Genomic DNA, 23,663 nt, shown 5'->3' with positions numbered 1-23,663 from the left:
TGGTAATACCTATGGCTATGCCTATCAGTACTCCAAGCATTACAGGAGAACAAATGTGGGTACCCTCCAAGCTGTGGATCCAGAGGTTTAGAAATATAAAATAAACAAAATGTGTTCATCTATCAGAAAGAATTTTGCTCCTCTATCTACCATCATTGTTCTATGTACCTGAGAATGGCTAATATATGGCAAAGGGTTGAGGGTGTTAAATCCTAGCCTCTTTTTTCAGTGGCATAATAGTAGGAGGTCGTTTTTAGATTCTCTCTTGCTATGTCAGTCTCCAGAATCTCAAATTCTGGTGTCCATTAATTCAAAAAGTCTGGGAATCACTGCTAGAAGAACATGTCACAGTAAGGTAAATCCACCCTCACACCCTCAAATTCCAGACAGTACTACTTGAGCACTTTGAAAATTGTTGTTAAAAACTTTAGTTTTTAACAAAAGTGCTCAGAAGGAGTATCTGCATTTTAGAGCCGTGTCACTTCTTTGCTTTTACTGATTCAGTCTATTGGATTAAGTCGCAGTCACCATGGTAAGAGCTATGAGGTACCATGCATGAAATACTACCCTGTGTCAGGCATTGTGCCAAATGCTTTCATGTATTCATTCGTCTTATCTTCACAACAATCATATGAGGTAAACACTATTATTTTTGTCCACTTTAATGAAAGAAGACACTGAATTTAGACTTTCTCAGTTAGAGACTTGGAGTTGAGGTTAGGTTACTTGCCAAGATCACATGGGTGACTAAATATTTTAGATGACTCTCCTAAATGTAACCGAATATAGTACGAAGGTCATAATTTAAAATATAAATGAAAACCATTTTCATTTTAAAGTCAGACATTGTACTCTGATTTGATAGAATTCTCCATAAGGATGACAAGGCTGTTTTTCTCTACATCTGAAATGACAAACTCTGTTAAAAGTATTGAGAGTCTTAAAAAGGTTGAATATCCCTGAGAAGATTTTCAATTGAAGGATAATACCTGTAAGGGTATGTTAAAATGCTGGAGCAGGAAAACATTGCAGCAAAAAGGCTGAAGTGACATATTAAAACAAATGAAACTTAAAACATTTCTCTTCTTGAAAGGGTAACCAAGAAACTTTAAAATTCCAGTGATATTAAATCTGAAAATGCTTTAATATGTAAAGACTAGACATTCAAAGGTCTCTTTCAGCATTAGTGAGTCTTTCCTCCTCAAGTGTCTGTTATTCTAGGTTAAGTGCATAATGACTTGGCAGTTAGAATAATAAAGGTGGGTATCAAGGGTCAACATCAGGATGTACCTAATTGAAGAAAAAGATATTAAAATGTAGCTAATTTAGTCTCGGCTCACAGACATGCCCCTTATGCTGAACTTGCCCATGATTTTCTCACATCTACAATGCCAGCCATTGCAAGCTCAGCCATTAAGAGCTTCAGGATTTCCAGATGCTCGTCATCTCTGAGGCATGCCCAGGAACTCATTAGCAGAAACTAAAAGAAATTATGTGGGGTTTGGTCATGTTTATGTTCTTTTAATTCTTTCTTTCACAGGCCCCCAAATCGAAATTTTTGCTTTTTCAGACCATATGATGTATTAAAAAATATTTTAATTTATTAACATTCATTCCTTATTATAATTTTGCCATTTGTCATGTTTCTTAGTATAATGCATTTTACTGTTTCTTTTTATACATATATAGAAAGATCAAGTCTAAAATATCTTTTGAAAATCTTAAATTGTTTTGCTATTGACTATACAACCACACCATCATTTGTGTTTAAAACAACTGAATCAAACTACTACTGGGACTGATTTTTCTCTTGGTAACAATAATCAGTCTGTTGTAGAATTTTTCACAGGATAAGAATAAATTTATGTCATTTTAAAATAAGTAGATGTTTAAAAGAAAATCAACTTAAGAAAAATCAAGCTATACATTTAGTAATTTAAATAAAATCTTTTTACATGCTATAAAAAATCTTATCTAAAATGTATAATCTTTAAGTTGTAGTCATTGAAAAGTAATTTTCTCCAAAATTACTGCCTTTATAAACAAATATTGCTATCAGTACTCTATATATATGGAACTGAAATAAATGTAACTACAATTATTGGCTTTTATATTTAACTGAGAATGGACATTATTGCTGTTGGAATCCCTTATATCAAAGGCAGGGAACAGGAGGTGGGGCAGGGGCGGAAGGCGGATGTAACTCACACAGAAATAGAGGAAAGTCTGGAATAAACAAGAAAGATAGGTGAAGATTTAAATATTAGAAAACATAGGAATGGCAGCAAGTAGAACAAATCCTGAGGCTATAAGAGGGCAAGTCAAGGTGTGGATGAAGCAGATATGAAAATCAATTGGGTAAACCTTAACATATGAGAGATAAGAGACAGGGAAATAGAAATGTTTCCTATTTCCATCAATAACATAAAAGTCAAGCATATCTGTTCTAGTTTAATATTGAAATTTTAAAAAACTGCTTCTGAAACTTTAGTGAATGTCAATGCCGTAGCTAAACTCCTTTTGTACAGAAAGGAATAGGTCAAGTAGTGTAAGTTTCACCTAAGGCTTTGTACTTTTTCCCTCCTAAAGCAATGTGCATTATTAACAGTGAAGAATGCCCAGGAGTAATGCCTTGACTTCATCAGTCCATAAGCAAACAAAACCAATATTCTCTATTACTGTGAGTAATGCCAAGCACAATGCTGGCTCCCTCTTTTCTGATTCTCTTTCCCAAGCCTCATTTTTCTCCTCTGATAGGAGCAAATTTTGCACTGGTTGCAGTAAATTTTTCTTCTGGTAGACTGGGTCATCACTGAAACTCAAAACCAGACTGGAATCCTGCATATAGAGTCATTTTGAACTCCAAACATTTTTATAAACATTAGGAAAAGAGATCTTTTTGAGTCAGTTGGTAGGTTGAGAGTCTCCTTGCTTCCCTCAACCATCCTCTTCCTATCACCCTCACTCATGTTGGTGTCACTTCTACTAGGCTGCTGGACTTCAAGAAGAAATAGCAGTCAGATGCATTTGTTATCAGTGAGCTTTGCCCCCAAAACGAGAAGTGAGTCAGTGGAAGGGTAGATTGATGAAGTCATACAATTACAGATTTTTTAATTATCAAAAACAAATAAACAAAAACTTTTAGCACTATCTGTTGCCCCCAGAGAGACATTTCCTACACAAATATATTGAGTTTTTCTCTTGACCAAAAGCCACTTTTTTCAAGGTACATAAGTTTAAAAAGGAAAGCGGAACTGTGGGAAAATACCAAATGTGTCCAAATGAAAAAGAACCTCTAACCCTAGCAGAACTTTGACTCTCTATATCAATGATAATGCAGCTCCACTTTCCTTTGAGTTTTGGTGCTCAGATCTGGAACTGAATATTTGTGTGAATAGTAAGTATTCACACCTTAATTTCACCCTTAGATTGAAAAGGGAGTTTTAAGCAACAGTTCCAATCACACCAGTTGCCTGAGAAGTGAACATACCCACTGTCATAAATATCATTCCAGGTTAGGAAGGATTAGGAATAAAGTAAGTAGGTGAAAATTATATCTTATGGGACTACTGTGATTAAGCATCAACCATTGATGACATTTTTAGGCATCTATCAAACACGTATTGAAGGCTCATTGAAATTTTTGATGCTTATATTTAGTGTCTATATTAAGACAGCCACTAATTTCCCTCCCTAACAAATACATGCCTCTGTTTCTACCACACTAGCCTCAGCATGGTTTTTATGGAGTTAATATGTTATTGTTCTAGAACAGGATAAAAATGCACTGTTTGGGGTTGTACAAGTTAAAATATATAGAGCAATCCAAAGAACAATTACAGGAATTGTAAGCTAAGGGTTCAAATCTAGTCTTGAGAATTTCATATTGTACTTCTTTTGGGTTTACCAGTATCAGAACTGTTATTCAGATGAACTAAATGTACCTTTTTTTAAAAAGTTTATTGACTGATGATTGTGTTACCTTTTCCAGTGTGCCCATGAAGCCATGCCTTTTGCTATACTAGAGAAATAAGAATGAATACATCCAATTAGATTCAAATCTTCCTATAATTGTAAATTATTTATATAAGAGAGAGAAGCCTGAAAATATATAAAGACTTGCTTGCTAAACAAGAATTAATTGCCAAAGCAAGAGTACATGGCCAGTAGGAAGTCAAAAATTTCATGATAATGGGATCCTTCAGAGGCAGTTCCATACACTTAGTGGCTAAATCAGGAAGAAGCTTTTGAAAAAAAATCAATGAAATAATTTTCTCTATTTAATGATCCATTTCAAATATTCCTTTTGTTAATCTGAACAGCCAGGATGATATACTTTAATCCGTTGATTTTAGCATTATTTAATTCATAGGTATTTTTAAAACTTACTCTATTCCTATTATGTAATTAAATTTGTTCTAAAAAATAGTGCAGGTAGGAAGTTGTAGAAATGTGAATGGAAAATTCTTCTCTAACTTACAGCAAGAACGACAGCTGAATAAAGTATTGTTTAGTTTCACAGTCGCTTTTGTAATTCTTTAATTCACAAAGCACATTACTTTATCTCCTAATACCAGTGCAACAATATAGCTATCTCCAGTAGTGTGGGACATTACTGTCATAAAATCAGGAGATTGTTCTTACCCAGACTGACTCTAAATTATTTCCTTAATAAAAGTGCAAACACAAAGAGTGTCTATCAAATGTCTATTAAGTGAGAGGGAAAAAAATCTTGCCACAGATTAAAGCAATAGAAAACAGTGGCAGATTAAAACTACTTACTTCATCAATTCTAAACATAGATGTTCCTTAAAACAAACGACTATTCTACTTCAGAAAATGGAGCTAACTCAATAACATTTATACTATCTTCATTTCAGAAGAAATATAAAAGCAAAAATAAAATGTGAAATTAATCCATTATAATGAAAATGTCTGTGATTGGTTATGTAATTTGAAGACCTAAACCACATGACAACTGGTAGATGATCAAGGATTGCTGCCAAATAGAGGATGTCAAAATGATAAGGTGCCATTTCTTGACACTTAATTTTTATCTGACTTACTCCACTACCTTTAGGTTCCTAGAAATCTTAAGGGCAAAATAAGTGATTGTCAAACTTTTATTGTTAGTGCTAACATCTTCCTTTTCATTTTATTTCAGGAATGTAAAAGTCAGCATCATCACACAACAAACTGTAGGTGGAATGTGTAGATTTAGCTCTAATTTCACCATTTTTTCTATTATGGATCCTCTGTTGTTTTTTTCATTTTGATTAATAATTTCCAATTCCAGAGCTATGTTTTATAAATTGACATTTAATCACAGAAAAATGTGCTTATAGAGATACACTAAGCCACAAATGACTGCCTGCACATATCAGCCAGCTGCCATCCTAAGGCATATGCACTGAAGGGAAAGGCCCTATTGCCTCACTTTTTCATCTGTCATTTGAAGCACTGGAGTATATCACCAGTATTTGGCTCTAAAAAATTTAAGATCAGCAAATAATTTGAATCCCCTCCCCCCCAATACTGCACTGTGCCAGCAGAATGCACTGTCACCAAGTCCCTAGGGCAAGAGAAACAGCAACTTCCTACCCCCTCTCCTTCAAGCTTCAGAGCTCCCTTTCATGTATTTGTAAAAGTTTATCCTCTAATGTCCAAATGCGAGAACATCGATTTTTGGCATCAAAATTGCCCTAGCTGAATACAAACAACACAAGAAGAAAAAAATAAAGCTTAACAGTTTAGTTGTCATAATCATAAAACAGTATCTACAATACATATTAGGCATTGTAGTAAGGTGCTTGACATAAATACACTCTTCACAACATTATTCTGCTTCGTTTGATATGATCACATGATTTTTCTTCTGTAGCCCATTAATACAAGGCATTGCACTGGTTGATTTTCAAATATTGAAAAAGCTTTGTATTATTCAAGTAACCCCCACTCAGCCATGATGTTTCTTTTTATATATTGCTGAATGCTATTTGCCAATATTTTGTTAAGGACTTTTGCATCTGTATTCTAAAGGATATTAGTCTGTAACTTTCTTTTTCTTTCTTTCTTTCTTTTTTTTTTTTTTGTACTGTCGTAATGTGGTTTTATTCACAAATTGGGAAGCTTTTCTGCCTCATCTATTATCTGGAAAAGTATGTGTAGAATTACTGTTGACTCTTATTTAAACGTTTGATAGAATTCTCCAGTGTAACCATCTGGGCCCAGAGATTTTTTTCCTGGAAGTTTTTAAATTATATCCAACCTTGATAGTTTCAGGACTATTCAAATTACCTAGTTCATATTGTGCGAGTTATAGTAGTTTGTGTTTTTTGAGGAAATGATCCATTTCATATGAGTTGTCAAATTTACTTATGTAGAGTTATTTGTAGTATTATACCTTATTATCCTTATGATGTCTGCAGGGTCTTTATTGATATCCCCTTCACTCTTGATTTTGGTAATTTGTGTCTTTTTTTTTTCTTTTTCAGTCTTGCTAGAAATATGTCAACTTTATTGATCTTTTCAAAGAACCAGCTCTTTGTTTTATTCATTTTATCTGTAATTCATTTTAAGTTTCATCAATTTCTGAACTTTTTAAATATTTCCTACCTTCACTTGCTTTTGGGTTATTTGACTCCTATTTTTCTAAGCTATTGAGGTAGTATCTTTATTATTGATTTGAGGTGTCTTCTTTTCTAGTATATGCATTACTTTAGCTGTATTTTGCAACTTTGCATTTACATTCAGTTCAATGTATTGTTTTATTTCCCCTCTGATCCATGAATTATTTAGAACTACATTGTTTAGCTCCCAAGTGTTTGAATATTTTCCTTTTATTTTTCTATCATTCATATCTAGTTTGATTTATTGTGGTTGGAGAACACATTCTGTGTGACTTCAGTTCTTTTAAATTTGTTGAGATTTGTTTTCCAAATCAGGATATAGTCTTAGTAAATATTCTGTAGGAACTTGAAGAGAATGTGTATCCTGTTGCTGTCAGATAGAATGTTCTGTAAATGATAATTAGATCTGGTGAGTTGATGGTATTGTTGAATTCTTCTTTTTCTTGCTAATTTCAGTCTAGTTCTTCTATCAGTTGTTTAGAGAAGGGTGTTGAAATCTCCAACTATAACAATAATGAATTTGTCTATTTTTTCTTAGTTTTATCAATTTTGCTTTACACATTTGCACCTCTGTTGTTTGTTGTGTATACATTTAGGATTTCTATGTCTTCTTGGTGGATTGACTCTTCTTCATCCTATAAAATTCCTCCTTATTCCTAGTATATTTTCTTTGCTCTGAAATCCACTTTATCTAGTATTAATGTAGCCACCTCTCATTTCCTTAATTCATATTTGCATGGTATTTATTTTTGATTCTTTTCATATCTACCTGCCTAGCTCATTATAGTTGAAGTGACTTCTTATAGTCTGCATATAGCTGAGTAATGCTTTTTAATCCAGCCTGCCAATATCTGTCTTTTAATTTGTGTATTTAATCTCTATGCATTTAATTTGACATATTAAGGTTTAAGTCTTAATTTAAGTTCTTGTTTTCTGTTTCTCTTTTTTTGCTTCTCTAATTTCTTTTTCCTGCTTCTTCTGAGTTGTTTGATTTTTTTTAGAATTTAATTTTGATTTATCTACAGTGTTTTTAGTATATCTTTTTGTGTAGCTTTTTTAGTTATTGTTCCTGGTATTGCATTATATATACATAACTTATAAGAGTCTACTAGCATCATCACTTAGCAGTTCAAATGAGTATAGAAACCTTACCTTCTTATATGTCCCTTCACCCTCCTCAGTGTATAATTATCTTAAATATTTCCTCTATACATTTCGAATCACCTCAGACACTAACATAATTTTACTTCAATCATCAAACATAATTTTGAAAATTCAAGAGGGAAAAGAAAGCTTATTTTTTTTACCCATATATTTGCTTGCCATGTTCTTTCTCCTTTCCTAATGTTCCAAATTTTCTTCTTTTATCATTTTCTTTTGATTTAGAGAAATTCCTTTAGCTATTATTTTAGGATAAGTCTAGTGGTGACAGATTCTCTTCATTTTCCCTCATCTGAGAATGTTTCAATTTCCCTTTGATTACTGAGGAATATTTTCACAAGTATAGGATGTCAGGGTGACAGTTCTTTTCCTTCAGTACTTGAAAAATATTGTGTCACTTCCTTCTGTCCTCCATGGTTTTTGATGAGATATCCACTGTCATTCAAATTGTTTTTCCCTCTATAGGTAAGAGGTCATTTTTCTGCTTTTTTTTTTTTTTTTTTTTTTTGGTGGTACGCGGGCCTCTCCCGTTGTGGAGCACAGGCTCCGGACGCGCAAGCTCAGCGGCCATGGCTCACGGGCCCAGCCTCTCCGCGGCATGTGGGATCTTCCCAGACAGGGGCACGAACCCGCGTCCCCTGCATCGACAGGCAGATTCTCAACCACTGCGCCACCTGGGAAGCCCTCTCCAGCTGCTTTTAAGATTTCTCCTTTGTCTTTAGTTTTCAGAAGTTTGATTATCATGTGTTTGTGCATGGATTTCTTTGGGTTTACCCTGTGTGGCATTCTCTCTTCTTAAATCTATAAGATTTGCCAAATTTCAGAATTTTTCAGCCATTATTTCTTCTTTTAATTTTTCATCTCCACTTTCTTTCTCCTCTTTTTTTTTTTTTTTTTTTTGTGGTACGCAGGCCTCTCACTGTTGTGACCTCTCCCGTTGCGGAGCACAGGCTCCGGACGCGTAGGCTCAGCGGCCATGGCTCACGGGCCCAGCCGCTCCGCGGCATGTGGGATCCTCCCGGACCAGGGCACGAACCCGTGTCCCCTGCATCGGCAGGCAGATTCTCAACCACTGCGCCACCAGGAAAGCCCTCCTCTTTTTTAATATTACTGTTGGAACTTTTGAACAGTCTCTCAGACTGTTCATTTTTTCTTCAATGTTTTCTCCCCATTACAGATTAGATAATTTCTACTGTCTTATCTTTCAGTTTATTGTTTCTTTCCTCTGTTTTCTACATTCTGATGTTAAGTCTACTCACAGAGATTTTCAGTTATTGTATTTTCCAGCTCTAAAATTTCTATTTGTTTCTTCTTTACATCTTCTGTTTCTTTACTAAGACATTATATTTCTTCAGAAGTTTTCTATTTTTTAGTTTTTTTCAAGCATGTGTGTAATTGGTCATTGAAGCACTTTTTAAATTGTTGTCTTAAAAATCTTTGTCAGGTAATTCTAATTTCTGTCTTCTCAATGTTGGCCTCTATTGGTTGTCTTTTTTCATTGTTTGAGATCTTCCTGGTTCTTGGTATGATTAAAACCTAGACATTTTCATATTATGTTATAAAACACTGGATTGTATTTAACCATCTGTTGCAGCTGGCCTTCTCTGACACCACTCTAGTTGGGACATGGTGGAGCACCTCATTTGGGCCAAGTGGAGGTACAAGTCCAATTTTTCCATTTAGCATCCAGTGACACTTGAGGCAAAGTCTCCTCATTATTGCTAGGTGGGGATTGAAGTTCCAGCTCCCAGATGGCCCCACTGATACCCCAGTGGGAGTAGCCTCATTGCAATTGGGTGATGGAGAAAATCCTGACTCTCTACTAAGACCTCCTCTAACCACCCTAATGGGAAGGTAGAGGAGTCCCTCATTACTGCTGGGTCAGAGTATAAGTTCATGCTCCTTGTGTGGTCTCCATTGACACCTTTGGGTGAGGAGTGGCTTACAACTGGCCAGTGGGGACAAATTCAGTGACACCTTACTTGGCCTTCTCTGACACTACCCCAGCAGGAGTGTTGTGCCTTGTTAAATGCTTATAAGGGTAGAAGTATCAGCTTCCCACTTGGCCTTTGCTGGCATTGTTGGGATGGGACCACAGTTCTTTCCATGTTGTTTGGCTGTAGTAGAGCAATCTAAAAGTTTTCTGTCTTGCTAAGATGCCCCTTTTTCCTGGTTCTTTGGCTAGAGAGAGTAGGCTTTTGTTGGGGCTTTTCTTATCCGCATTGGTTGGCATTTTAGGGGATGCCCATTTTTTCAGCTCCTAGTCCGGGATATATGACACAAAAATAAAACCTGAGAAATTTACCACCATTTCGTTACTTGGTCCTTAGCTTCTTCAGTCTACTTCCCAGAGTTCCTATATTTGTTTATGTACAATGTCTAGAGTTTTTCGTTGTTCTTAATGGAGGGAATAGGGAACGGTATATCTACTCCATATACCGGAAGCAGAAATCCTACTGTCTCGATTTCTAAAATCTAAAGTGCATGTTAAAAAAACAAAGGAAGGAGAAACACTGCAGAGTACATGGTGCAGATAGAAAGTGATAGGACTGTTTTGTTGTTGTTTTACAAAATTACTGAAACTGACTCATTTAAATGAGTGCTGATGTTTCCTTGAAATCAGTTGCTTAATTATCCTTTGTATGTAATTCTGTGTTGTTGACGCTGACCCCAAACATCTTTAGAACTCTTTTGAACTTAATTTTAGAGAATGAATTGTACCCATTTGAATATTCTCAGTGGCATAAATTGTCATCCTTTGAGGCTGTGTTTGATTTTTGGGAGCACCACAAGTGGTCCAAGAGCCAAGATGGGTAGTAAAACTGATAACCAAATTGAGTAATACACTTCTCAGTCTAACAGTCTTTTCTAAGAAAATAGTGTGAACCAAAACTTTGTTGTAGTGAAAAAGTCATTTATTTTATACCATACAAAACCTCCCAAGCACTTCAAATTTCCACATAATAAGCCTGATGAGCTGTGAGATGAATTGCGTATGAACAGTGCCATTTGGTATCAAATCACATTTCTTTTCTGTGGCTTTGATATAAGTATTTCCTTGGGGCCTATGGATATTGAAGTTTTCCCCATAAACCTTGACAGTATGGTTTTGGGTCAACTTGAAAACATCAGATTCCATCACTATTCTCAAATACATGTTATTTTACCCAACCTCCCATTGAAAGTTCAAAACAAATGTCAAATCTCCTCTATTTCTTTTTATCATTCAAAATGTGTACCTCAGCCTTTATAGAAACCTTCATGTTCAAATTCTCCTTCAGTATGAGTCAGTGATCTCATAGCTAACCCTCTATCTGAACAAATCCAGTCTCAATATTTCCTACATTTTCATCAGTCCTTTGTACTTCATCATGAGCATCCTTATTACCTTTCTTAAGCCTCTGTGCCAGTCAAAATAACTTACTCTTTACAGTCCCTCCACACCATAACTGTCCCTTTAGATGTCTTGTGTCATTTATATTTGCTTACCTTCACAAAGAATTTAGTGTTAATTCTTTGCTTTCTATAGCTGTCATTCTCCATCCTCATTTATTGCACCTGGTAGCCCCAATAAAGAGTGAAAAAACTGCTACTGATGTGAACAGAATCATTTTACAGAATGTTCCTTCCATGCCCACTTTATGCTTTGCCAAGCCATCTGTGAACATGAGTGTCATTATTTCATAATCATGGAAAGATTACTAAATACACAGAGTATCCTCCTAATTGCTCAAGTATAAAGTTCTAAGTCACATATGTAGGGTCTAAAATAGATAATAGACCTAATTCAATAAGTAGGAATGGCCCTTTGGCAAATTGAAGAGCTGCTAAAGAAATTTAATATATCCTTCCTTAACAATCTGATCCTTTTGTTCCTTTCTGTGGTTTCTTTTCATTTCATAGTTCAACTATTGTAGGAAGAGAGACAATTTTGGGGAATGGTGGTTGCAATGTAATTTTGTGTTTAAGAGCATGAACTCTGATTGCCAGACAGCCTTGGTTCAAATCCCATTCCGGCCAGTTTACCAGTTGTGCAAATTACTGGGGAAAGTTACTTAACCTCTCCAAGCCTTAGTTTCCTCCTAAGTAAAATTAAATAATAATAACTAATAATAATTATCCCTTAATGCTATTGTAAGGATTAAAGGAGGCAATATGTATAAAGTAAGTCTTAGTACATTATCTAGCACCTAGTATTTGAATAGTAGCCATTGGGCCCAGCCGCTCTGTGGCATGTGGGATCTTCCCGGACCAGGGCACGAACCCGTGTCCCCCGCATCGGCAGGCGGATTCTCAACCACTGCACCACCAGGGAAGCCCATAGCCATTGTTTTTTAAGTGCCAGTTACTGTGCCATTTATTAAAGATGATAAGTAAGATGTGGTGCTTGCACTCAAAGAGTTTCAAATCAAAGCATAATTAAAGTTTAAACTGTCCCATCAGAAGGAAAAAATTAAACATAAGTCTAAAGGCTATTATAGTTCTATAATATCTATGGTATTTTACCCTTAGATAGACCATTACCAGAATATTCTAATCAATGAAATTATTATTAAGCAGTAATTATTGATTTTCTAATGGATTATGCATTGTGGGACTAAAGTTATGTTCTGGAGCTCTCTAAGTTTTTCTGGGTGTAAAAATTCTTTGCTTGTCTGTCACTTTCAATTAAACAACCAGTCTTCCTCTTTCCCATTGGCTCAAGAACTAACTGAAGACCCATGAGTATTATACCAGTGGATGTGAGAAGCATATATAAATGTAAAATCAATTGCTTGTTCAGTAGCCAAGCCAGTCAGCCTTGGTCAGCCTACACCCCCAACTCCTCTAACTCCAGGAAATCATTTTCTCTAACTAAATAACTCATCAGGCCAGTGACTTCATTCAAAGTACAGCAGCTCCAAATGTGATACTGTGTTTATCATAGCTTTCCTTGCCTACCAAACAAGAGAACATGAAATTCCAAGGAGGTAGGTGAGAACTGAATTTGCAACAAGGAAAAACTCGACCAGAAGGGTGTTCAGTCTTCTAGAATGGCTGAGAAAGTTGTGACATCTTTCATTTAGATTTCTGAGAAGGAAATAGATACATTAGAGAAATACACATTTGCCCTTTATGAGGTTATCTTAGTTGTGTTTACAATGTCGTAATTTTCTGATCCCTGGTTGCATTAGACAGTATTAGATTGATAATTGTTTTGTTATTGTGCTGTTATAACCTGAAACTTTTTTTTTTGCATCTTTTCCTCCAATTTCTCATGACTGAAATATCTTTACTGTTTTTGAATGTAAAAAGTTGTACATGTAAGACAATCAGTTGGATATCTAAAATATAATCAAATGATTTTTTCTTTGCCTTGCATATTGCTAAATAATAATTTTGAATATTTTCTTCACTGAAATTACCTCTTGTTTGGAATCAAACAATATGCCTTCCCTCTGCAAATGATTTTGCATGATCACTGTCATCTCCTATGTCTCTTATGTCGCTCTTCTTTAAGAACTTTAAAATAATTAAAATTCTTCTTTTCCTTGAATAATTGTTTAATAATTTTTCCTTTATACCTCCAATCTGACTTTTTCATAGTAATTAAAAATCTTGATTAGTCAGGAAAATTCACAAACTTTCCTAACTAATGAATTCTAAGGTGAAATTTACTTTTAAATTCCAAATTGCCTACCCTTAAAAGGTCAACAAGAAAGACAATGAATTCAGGAAGTAATTCCTCAGATCCTTCCATAATAATGGGTGAAGTACCAAGCACAGCATTAAAACATAGGTTTAAAAGTATTAAATATGGCTTCCCTGGTGGCGCAGTGGTTGAGAGTCTGCCTTCCGATGCAGGGCACACGGGTTCGTGCCCCGGTCCGGGAAGATCCCACATGCCTCGGAGCGGCTAGGCCCGTGAGCCGTGGCCGCTCAGTCTGCGCGTCCGGAGCCCACGCAACGGGAGAGGCCACAACAGTGAGAGGCCCGCGTACCGCAAAAAAAAAAAAAAAAAAAAAAAGTATTAAAGATAAGCATTCACTTCCCATGTTAGACCTCCGTGTTAAACCATACTGAATTTTAAAAGGCACGTTCTAGGGGACTTCTCTGGCAGTCCAGTGGTTAGGACTCCACCCTTCCATTGCAGGGGGCACAGGTTTGATCCCTGGTCGGGGAATTAAGAGCCCCACAAGCTGCGAGGCATGGCTAAATAAATTTTTTAAATGGCATGTTCTAGGTTATCAGCTCACAAACAGAACTGCTTGCTTGACAGAAAAGATACCAGGTAGAATGACTCAAGGAGCCCATGCTAGAATGGTGAGAAAATCAGAATGAACGAGAAACAGGATTAGGCACCAGTCATTTAAAGATGGGAGACCAAAGTAATCATGCCCTTTCTCCTCTAGCAACCACCCTCAAGGGCTGATAAATGATCATTGTTGTTTTAAATGAGGTACTGATGAGTCTCTCTGAAAGCTCATATGAAGATGATCTGCATGCAGAGTTCACTTTAAAGACCTTTCCATATCTAGTGCCTCTACAGGCTACAGATATTCGCAAGAATTTATCACATGATTAATTTTTAATGGAACTTAAAGATTGCAAAAACCATACTCTAGATGTAATATTGCAGAAAATTAATAAGTATTGATTATACTCACCTGAACAAGCTTACTATACATGTGTGTGGCATAAAGGCAAATATGCAATTCAATTCTTTTGCTGCAGAATTGGAAAGTAGTTTCTATGATTTTCTCCCTGATGTTTCATATATTACATCTCTCTCCCTGCTATTATTCTAAATGAAATGCCAGATAGAGCTCCACTTTATTTTTTAAGTTGTGACTTTTTTTTTCTTCTTGAGATTTTTCAAACTGAACTTTGTTTCATTAAAATGGGGGCTAAAATAATCTTTGGCAAGCCATCAGGTGACGACAAGTGTATTTAACGTGACCTTGCTCCGATATTAGCATTTTCACAAACCACAGCAGGCAGACCCTTACTGTTTTTTCATTATCCTTCCTAGCCATGGCTGAAAGCCCAAATGATGCCACTTTACTTACTGGAGAGGTATTCTGTACTTTTTTTTTTACTTCAATCACATCCTTTCAACACCACGAATCTTCTGACAGATTATCTTCTCCACAGGCAGGCAGCCACATCCAGACCTTGATGGGGTCCCAGAGCCTTCAACATCGTAGCCGGGAGCAGCAGCCATATGAGGGAAACATAAACAAAGTGACCATCCAACAGTTTCAGTCACCATTGCCTATTCAGATCCCCTCTTCACAGGCCACCCGGGGACCTCAGCCTGGACGGTGCTTAATTCAAACTAAAGGGCAAAGGAGTATGGATGGCTATCCAGAGCAGGTGAGTAGAGTTTTTATAATTGATACATTTTCAGGAAATATTTGGGGAAAATCCTATAAATCTGTGGTTTACCTTCCCTCATTAGTGTAGTTTGGGACACATTAATGCTGTCACCATGTTGAATGGAGTAGAGCACTCTTTGTAGGGATTTTATCATTATTTTCATTGGTTAAGAACTACAACATATAGTAATTGATGGTTGGTAAAATGCCCATTTCACATAAAGAAACATTGATGAATTGGAATAGTTTTTTCTGGTTTATCCTGCACCTCTTTCTGCTCACTCCCAACTCCAGTTTAGCTCTGCAGCACAGCTTTTGAATGTTACAAAGAGCTTCAATGGATGAGGTATATTTACCAAGGCCTTTGGTGAAATTGACAGTGTAAAAACTAAACTGTATATTCCCCTCGATTTGGAGGAACATTTTTTTAAAGTTTTATCTTCTGATTTTTGAGTAATACAGAGATGAAGCTTTGCTATGAACAAAATGATAAGGAGCAGTTAGGAAGGAAACATTCATGAAATGCTCCAAAAGCTATTGATAAGTGCCATGTAGTAAAAAAAAAAAAATTGCGGCTCCTCTGACCTATTTAAATTAGGATCTGGTTTTCCATTGTAGACTCTGCTTTTTTTTCATAAGGCCAGAACACTGAATAAGATCTCATCTGTTGAGTCACATTAAGGTTAGAAAGTAAGACATCAAGATATTAATACTCTCAGAAAATTAATTTTATTAATTAATAAGAGAAATTAATTAAATTTAATTAAAATTAATTTCTCTCATTTCATTCTTCAGATAATTAGGCAAAGCTCCCACTGACTTCTCTAACCCCTTAATATGGTTTGTAAAGGTTTCACTTTATTATTGCTTATTCAAAGCTTCACGTATCACCTTCTTTATTTTCTAAACATATCAGACAAGATTATCTTCATTCTCTAGTTTTTTCCTTTATGCTGTTGAGTCATTTATTTGGATCCCAGCTGCTCTAGACATCTCCTGTGTTTCTTAATACCCTTCTTGAAGCTGAGATAGGGTTTTTTAAGATAATCTTCTTCCTATCCTGTCTTGATCTAGGCCAAATGTTGGATTTAGGGTAAAATAAATCAGACAGTTGTCTTTAATCAGGTAATGAGGTGAGGTTTTTAATTCTCCAGAGATTCTAAAAAGTTAATAAAGTTTTAAATTATGCTTTACCACAGTCATCTTAGGTTAAAAATTGTTCATATATCCTCTCCCCCACAAATATCATAACTTCAATCCAGTTCTCTGATTTAATGATCCTGTTAACAGGTATAATTAATAAGATAAGTTATTATAAAATTTTTTTCTCCCAAAATCAGCACATTTAAAATCCACTGAGATCAATGCCCTCTGTTTCCCCTACTTTGAATAGTAGGGTTAGTATTAGCATACAGTTATTCTGAACACTCTAAATTTAAATTTAAATAAATTTACATTATTTCTCAAAAAATACATAAATTATATAGCTTGACTTAATGAGAGGATTACTAAGTTTTAGTTTACATGCTTATCAAACTTAAAATATCATTCTTTCAAAGAATGTATTTATAGTCATTGTAAGTGTTTTGATTTGTAACTCTAACAACGTCAGGTGTCTTTCAAACTGAGAGATAAAAACTTAAACATTCAATGGTTATATTAAGGAAAGTACTTAAGTGTAATTCCTTTTGAATTCCTGGTTTTTTCTGCCTTGGTTTCAGGCTGAAATGGTTTGGAATGCTGAGATGAAAACTTTGGAGTGAGCACGAGAAAGCCTAAGGAGCATTTAAACCAATAGTACTAGTCCCCAAACTATGCTCCCCCCTCCCCTGAGTTATAAATCTGGAGACAGTTTCTCAAAATCTTTTTCATGATTCAGTGTAATACTTATCCACTACCAGTGGCATGCTGGAGCATACTCATCCTGGCTCATTACTGTGTGCATATCTTCCCAACTCTACCTTCAGTGACACCACACTGATACGTTGAAATTGTGGGGATAATTACACCAGGGAAATGAACAAACACTACAAACCAGGGCCCTCCCCTTCCCCCAGCCAGCTCTTAAACATTTTCCACCACACCACAACTACTACACTGTTTTCTTTCATCTCTTTCTTTTTCTAACCTCTCCACTTCTTTGTTTAGCTCTATCGCATTCAGGAAAGAGAATACTAGGACTAGGTCTCAGCATTTGGAGTTCAAGTTTCATGTCAACTTTTATGAAAGTGTGTGAATCTGGACAAGTCATTAACTCTTTCCTGAGGTTCTGTTTTTCTCCTTATAAAATGAGAACATTACCACCCACCAACAACATTCAGAAAGTTTTCGGGAGAGTCAAATGATACAATTCTACACGCACACACACGCACACAAAGTAAGCCTGGCACTGAGAGTAAAGAAATAGGAAACAGAAGAAATAGAAATACAAGATTTTAAGAATTAAAATACTGGAGGGCACTTAATGAATATCAGTCCAACCTCCCTAGTCTATAGATAGAAAGAAAACAAACAAACAAACAGAAAGAGGCTGAAGGAGGTTATGTAATTCACTCTCATAATAAAAATATTTTATGTATTTTTTACCTTCCTAACTCATTTTTCTTTTGAAAACTCAGACCTCTCTAATATGTGTGTGTGCCCTTTAAAGCAAGACTTTTTCCATATTTAACAAGAAAAAAAAAGGAGGAAAATATTTAAAACATTTAAGAACTGTATAGTTTCACACAAAAATTATAGAATAGTGATTGAAGTGCAAAGACCAAGGAGGTAACTGAAAATTCTAATATGGGTTTCAGGCATATAAATCAAGATACTCTATCTTCATAAGGCATTTCTAGTGTTGCATTAAAAAGGCCATTAAGAGAAAACTGAGTTTTCTTAAATGATTACTACAAAAATAATGTTAGATTTGGTCAAATACAATATGGAAAAAATCTAAGTCATTCATAATTTTTAAGTGCAAGGAGACATCATAAACATAGTACAGAAGGGTACGCTGGGATGAAGTGAGAGAGTAGCATTGATATATATACACTATCAAATGTAAAACAGATAGCTAGTGAGAAGCAGCCGCATAGTGCAGGGAGATCAGCTCTGTGCTTTGTGACCACCTAAAGGGGTGGGATAGGGAGGGTGGGAGGGAGACGCAACAGGGAGGCGATATGGGGACATATGTATACGTATAGCTGATTCACTTTGTTATATTTCAGAAACTAACACAACATTGTAAAACAATTATACTCCAATAAAGATGTTAAAAAAATAAGTAAATAAACATAGTGCAAATAAACATGCTGTGTGCAGCATGATAAAGCACAATAATTTCTACTAAAGCTTGGAGATTTTACTTTTAAAAAGTAATCACATATTGGAATGCTACAGGTGAAAAACAACCGATTACAACAAATCTACACTTTTTTAATTCAGGGAAGAGGAGTCTGAATGAAAGTAGGAAAAGAAAAGACAACAGTTGCCATACATTGAGTGCCTACTATGCTACTTATACTATATATAGTGTATTTATGCTATAAATACCATGTATCTTACACACAGGCCTGGCTTCATGGTGTGTGAACTGTGCAGCTGCACAAAGTCCTGCACTTGGAAGTGCCCCACACTTGGTTTAATGCTCTGCTGTCACCAGCTTGTATTTCTTAAAAATCATTCAACAAGGAGCCTCACATTTTCATTTTGCATCAGGCCCCACTAATTACATAACTGGTCCTGCTTATACACGCTATTTCATTTAGTCCTCACAATAATCTTATTTCCTTTTTATAAATGAAGAAACCAAGGCACAGAGAAAATAAGTAATTTGTAAGAGGTATAATTGGTCAAGCTACTTGTGAGAGGTATAATTGGTCAAGCTGAAATTTTAATCCAGGTCTGTTTAACCCAGAACCCAAGTTCTGTGTACCAATCTTACCATTAAATTAACCACATGATCCAGATGCTAGCTGTGGCCTCAGTGTCCCCTTCTGTCAAATAATATTAGTTAAACATGTTTCAGCTACAATTCAGAGTTATAGACCTGCCTTATACAGATGGTATGCTGACTGGAACTCACATGAACACTTTCAATGCTTTGAAAAGCAAAAATACTCAACAAATGGAAAGTTTTATTATTAGCAAAAGTATACCTCTGTATCTCTTAATGTGACCTCAAGAACAAGTGAATATCTAATCTGATTAAAATAAGTTCCATATAGCAATGAGCATACATAATAAATGCTACCTCTAATGACATTGAATGAATTTAAATGAATGTCATATTTTACCTAACCAGCACACTTAGCCTTTTTTAGCCATAAAGAAGTACTTAGTAAACTTTGATGTTCCACCTGAATGATGAAACTATCTCAACTTTCAAACTACCCATCACAATAAAACAAGGTAAAATATCTAAGAATTCTAATTTAATACACTTACTTTTACATATCTATTTTTCATAGATGTTAAATATCATCTGTTTTCAACTCTAGGATTAAATGGCATAAAATATATGGAAGTGATTTTTAAACCATAACGTGCGACCCAGATTCAAGGTATTAATTTCCGTAGACTAGAAATCTGATGTGTAATAATGGATATTCTTTTTAACAAATTATCTACAACAAAATCATGTGCATGTCACTTGAAGTTCATTATCAGGGAATTTTGCTTAGAAAAGGGATTATAATGCATAAACCATTTTGATTATTGATGAACATAATAGAGAATAATAGAGTACTAAACAGTGAGCTGAAGAAAGCCAGAAAGTAATGAAAACTCTTAGCCATCATATCCATTCTCTTAGCTCTTCCCTTTGTTTCCCAGTCCAAGTGACTATTCAGCTTATCCTCCCCTTCACAATAAAATAATACTTTATATCAGATGTTCTCAACCTCAGTTGTACATTAGAATCTGCTCAGCTTTTTTTTAAATTGAAGTATAGTTGATTAACAATATCATATTAGTTTTAGGTATACAGCATAATGATTCAGTATTTTTGCAGATTATATTCCATTATAAGTTACTACAAGATAATGGCTATAATTCCTTGTGCTATACAATATATCCTTGTTGTTTATATATTTTATACATAATGGTTTGTATATATTAATCCCATATCCCTAATTTGTCCCTCCCCCAACCCTTTTTAATGGCTGAATAATATTCTATTGTGTATATATACTAGGTCTTCTTTATCCATTTGTCTCTTTATGGGCACTTGGGTTATTTCCATGTCTTGGATATTGTAAACAGTGTTTCTATGAACATTGGGGTGCATATATCTTTTCAAATTAGTGTTTTCATTTTTTTTCTGTATATATACCCAGGAGTCGAATTGCTGGATCATATGGTAGCTCTATTTTAGTTTTTTGAGGAACTTCCATCATGCCCAATGGAGGTTGCTCAGGAGCTTTGAAAAACACTCATGCCCTGGCCTCATCCCCAAAGAAACTGATTTCATTAGCCTGGATATGAGCTGGGTAATGGGAATTTTTGAAACTCCCCAGATGATTCTATTGTGCAGCCAAGGCTGAGAACTGTTATCAAGATATTCTATAATTCAGCAATTTGCCAGCTGAATAACATATTGTTATTAACACTATTTAGAAGTATACATAAGTCATCCATAACTTCTTGAATAGTTTTTAAAGAAACTAACATAAACTTCGTTTTTCTGTTCTGCAAATGTATAATCCAAGGCAACGCATTTCTGTATATGTGGAACATATAGACCCCAAAGCAGAATTAGGAAGGAAAAACATCAGCATGATGCTTCAAATGTCTCAAAATCCTTTCATATATTAACTGATTTAATCTAACCAATAATGTTGTGGTGGATAGAGCAGTTCCTGTTTTATTGACTAAAAATCTAAGATTCAGAGAAGTCGAGCTAGAATTAAAATCCAATTTCATGAGTCTACCACATAATATGCTACAGCCTGCTGCACTATAGCCAAACATAGAGGTCAAGAGTAAGCCCACACTGGAAGAATAAACATAGAAAAGTGCACCCTCAACTCCATGTCTGCCCCAGACAAGAGGACATACCCGCTAATGAACCTAACATATCAGGAGCACCTGAGCTCCACAGCTGTTTCCTGCCAGTTCCTCTGAGTATACATTTGAACTAAAGTTTGTGCCTAAAAGAGAACTTGTAACATTACATTAGAATTACATTAGAATAAGCCTTGTGAGTTATACAAAGTAGCTCACATCCATCATATTCAAGGGGAAATAAAAACAAAACTCTGAAACCCTCCTTGAAGGAGATGCTATAGTGTACCCTGGAAGAAATCATTTTGATACTTAATAATATGTAAGTACATGAAGCTTTTGGCTAAGACATGATTTAAGACATCTCTTTAGATGCTCTGATGAGTTGCCTGAAGGGCTCACAAGGGTTCCACGTGAGGCTTCATCTAATCTCACCTCATCCAGGTGAGGTTCCAGGTGAGGTTCACTCGGAACCAAATGAAGAAAAATACATTATCCTGAGTGTTTGATGTAAGAAGAAACACTTGGAAATATTTGGGGGTTTTAATTATGAATTTTAAAATTAAAAGGCAATAATTTAATAAAGATGATTAGAAAATAGATATTAAGATGGTTTTAATGTATATTATTTACTCAGATGATTTCAGGGACATCCCATGCCTCATCCTGCTCTATTTAAAGTACTGCTATTTATGCATATTTTCCCCATAGAATTTTATTCTCCAGTAACCAAAGTAATACTGCAACTCTAAATTCATACTTTGACACAAATAATGTCTAACTCAACACCACAAATTCTACAAATTGACTTTCTGAATTATGTGCAGTCAAATAGTAGGATTCAGTAAACACTACAGTAAGAATCAGAAGGCCTCTTTCAATGTTCCACTAAATATATGTATGATCTTCCTGGTTTCCTCAAGTTTAAAATGAAGGAAATGAAGTGAATAACCTTTAAAATGCATTTCCAGACTAAAAAACACTTGAGTTTCTACTTTCTAGATACACACAGAGTTGGCTATTTTTTTCTGAAAGATCTAGAAAATGCTACTCAAAGGATTTTACTCATCAATCTATTAGTATGTTTCTTCAAAAAATTTAATTAGCACTTTTAGTTGGACTTGCATCTCTGATACACAACAGAAAAAGATATGAAAATAGAAGGATCAAAAAATATTTTTAATATTAACATTTATATATTTTTGTAATTATTATCTTTTTTAGTCTATGACACAGTCTCATTAGAAATTTTGGGAATGCAGAGAAGTTTTATGTAGATTTTGTATGGCTGTGCAATACACATAGTGTAAATCACAACAAAAATTATAATACCTTATAATTGCATAACACTCTTTATTGTACAAGCACTGTTATATAATAACCTATAAGACCAGGAACTAAAAGTAAAAGTAGCAGCAAATTTGATTTCCAGTTGAATTTCAGTACCATGAAGCATTCTCTCTACTTCTGTCAAGTCCCATAATCAAATCTCCATCATCATCTCATTTGATCTCTCAGCAAGTGCCTTGACTGAACTCTTTCTTTAAATTTTCTTCACTTGGCTATCACCATTCTACTGCTTTCCCTCTTTCCACACTAGCCATTCTTTCAAGATTTCTTTATTGGCTCCTTTTCTGTTCCTGACCTTTAAATGATAGAGGGATCCAGTGCTCAAACCTTGACCCCCTTCTCTTTTGTATCCATACTCACACCTATATGATTTCATTCACATCCAGGATGGATGAGTCCAAGATTTATATATCTCCAGCTCTGGCCTCTCCCCTGTACTCCAGATGTTTATATTCAATTACCCTCTTGTTGATATCTCAACCTGGATGTCCAATGAATTTCTTAAACTTAGCATAGTCAAAAGGAACTCTTGTTTCCCGGCCCTGCCCCTACCAAACCTGCTTCTCTTCTAGATTTCCCCATTTCAGTTAATGGCTCTTCTATTCATCTTGTTGCTATGGCCAAAGATCCTTGACTACCCTTTCTCACAGCCCACGTACAAGACACAGCAATTCCATTAAAATATATTCTGAATTCACCACTTTTCATCACCTTCACTGCTACCACCTTATCAGCCATCACCTCACTCCTAACTACTTCAGTGGCTCCCTAATTGTTTTCTCTTTTGCTGGCTGCTTCTCTCCAGTCTGTTTTCCACTGCCAGAGTGATCTCTTTAAAACATGAATCAGATCATGTCAGTCTTCTGCTTAAAAATCCCTAGTGGCTTGGAAATTTCTGAACCCTTATAAATCCTCACTATGGCATGAAGTCCCTACAGACCTGGACCCTGCCTCCTCTCCTTCTACTCTCTCCTTAGCCATTTTCTCGCTGATCATGTTGTTGTTGCTGATTTTAACAGATTTATTGATACAGTTTACACACAGTAAAGTTCACCTGTTTAAAGCGAACAATTCAGTGGTTTTTAGTATATTTATACAGTTGTATCACCATCACCATAATCTAATTTTTAAACATTTTCATAATTCCATAAAGAAACCTTGTACCCATTAGTGGTCA

General features: G+C 35.3%; 1 protein-coding gene across 2 annotated transcripts in view; it reads left to right on the top strand.

Moving 5' to 3' along the window:
• The window catches only part of LRRC7 (leucine rich repeat containing 7), a 493,673-nt gene that overhangs the window by 423,941 nt on the left and 46,069 nt on the right, over positions 1–23,663 (top strand). For both annotated transcript variants that reach the window (XM_067005975.1, XM_067005982.1), the window contains exon 23: positions 14,925–15,146. In XM_067005975.1, the coding sequence (XP_066862076.1) occupies positions 14,925–15,146 (222 nt within the window). The remainder of the gene's footprint in view (positions 1–14,924; positions 15,147–23,663) is intronic.

Source organism: Kogia breviceps, chromosome 1 (genome assembly GCF_026419965.1).
Source record: "Kogia breviceps isolate mKogBre1 chromosome 1, mKogBre1 haplotype 1, whole genome shotgun sequence".
Taxonomy (NCBI): Eukaryota; Metazoa; Chordata; class Mammalia; order Artiodactyla; family Physeteridae; genus Kogia; species Kogia breviceps.
Note: the sequence above shows the minus strand (reverse complement) of the source record. Positions and strands in the feature narration are given on the sequence as shown.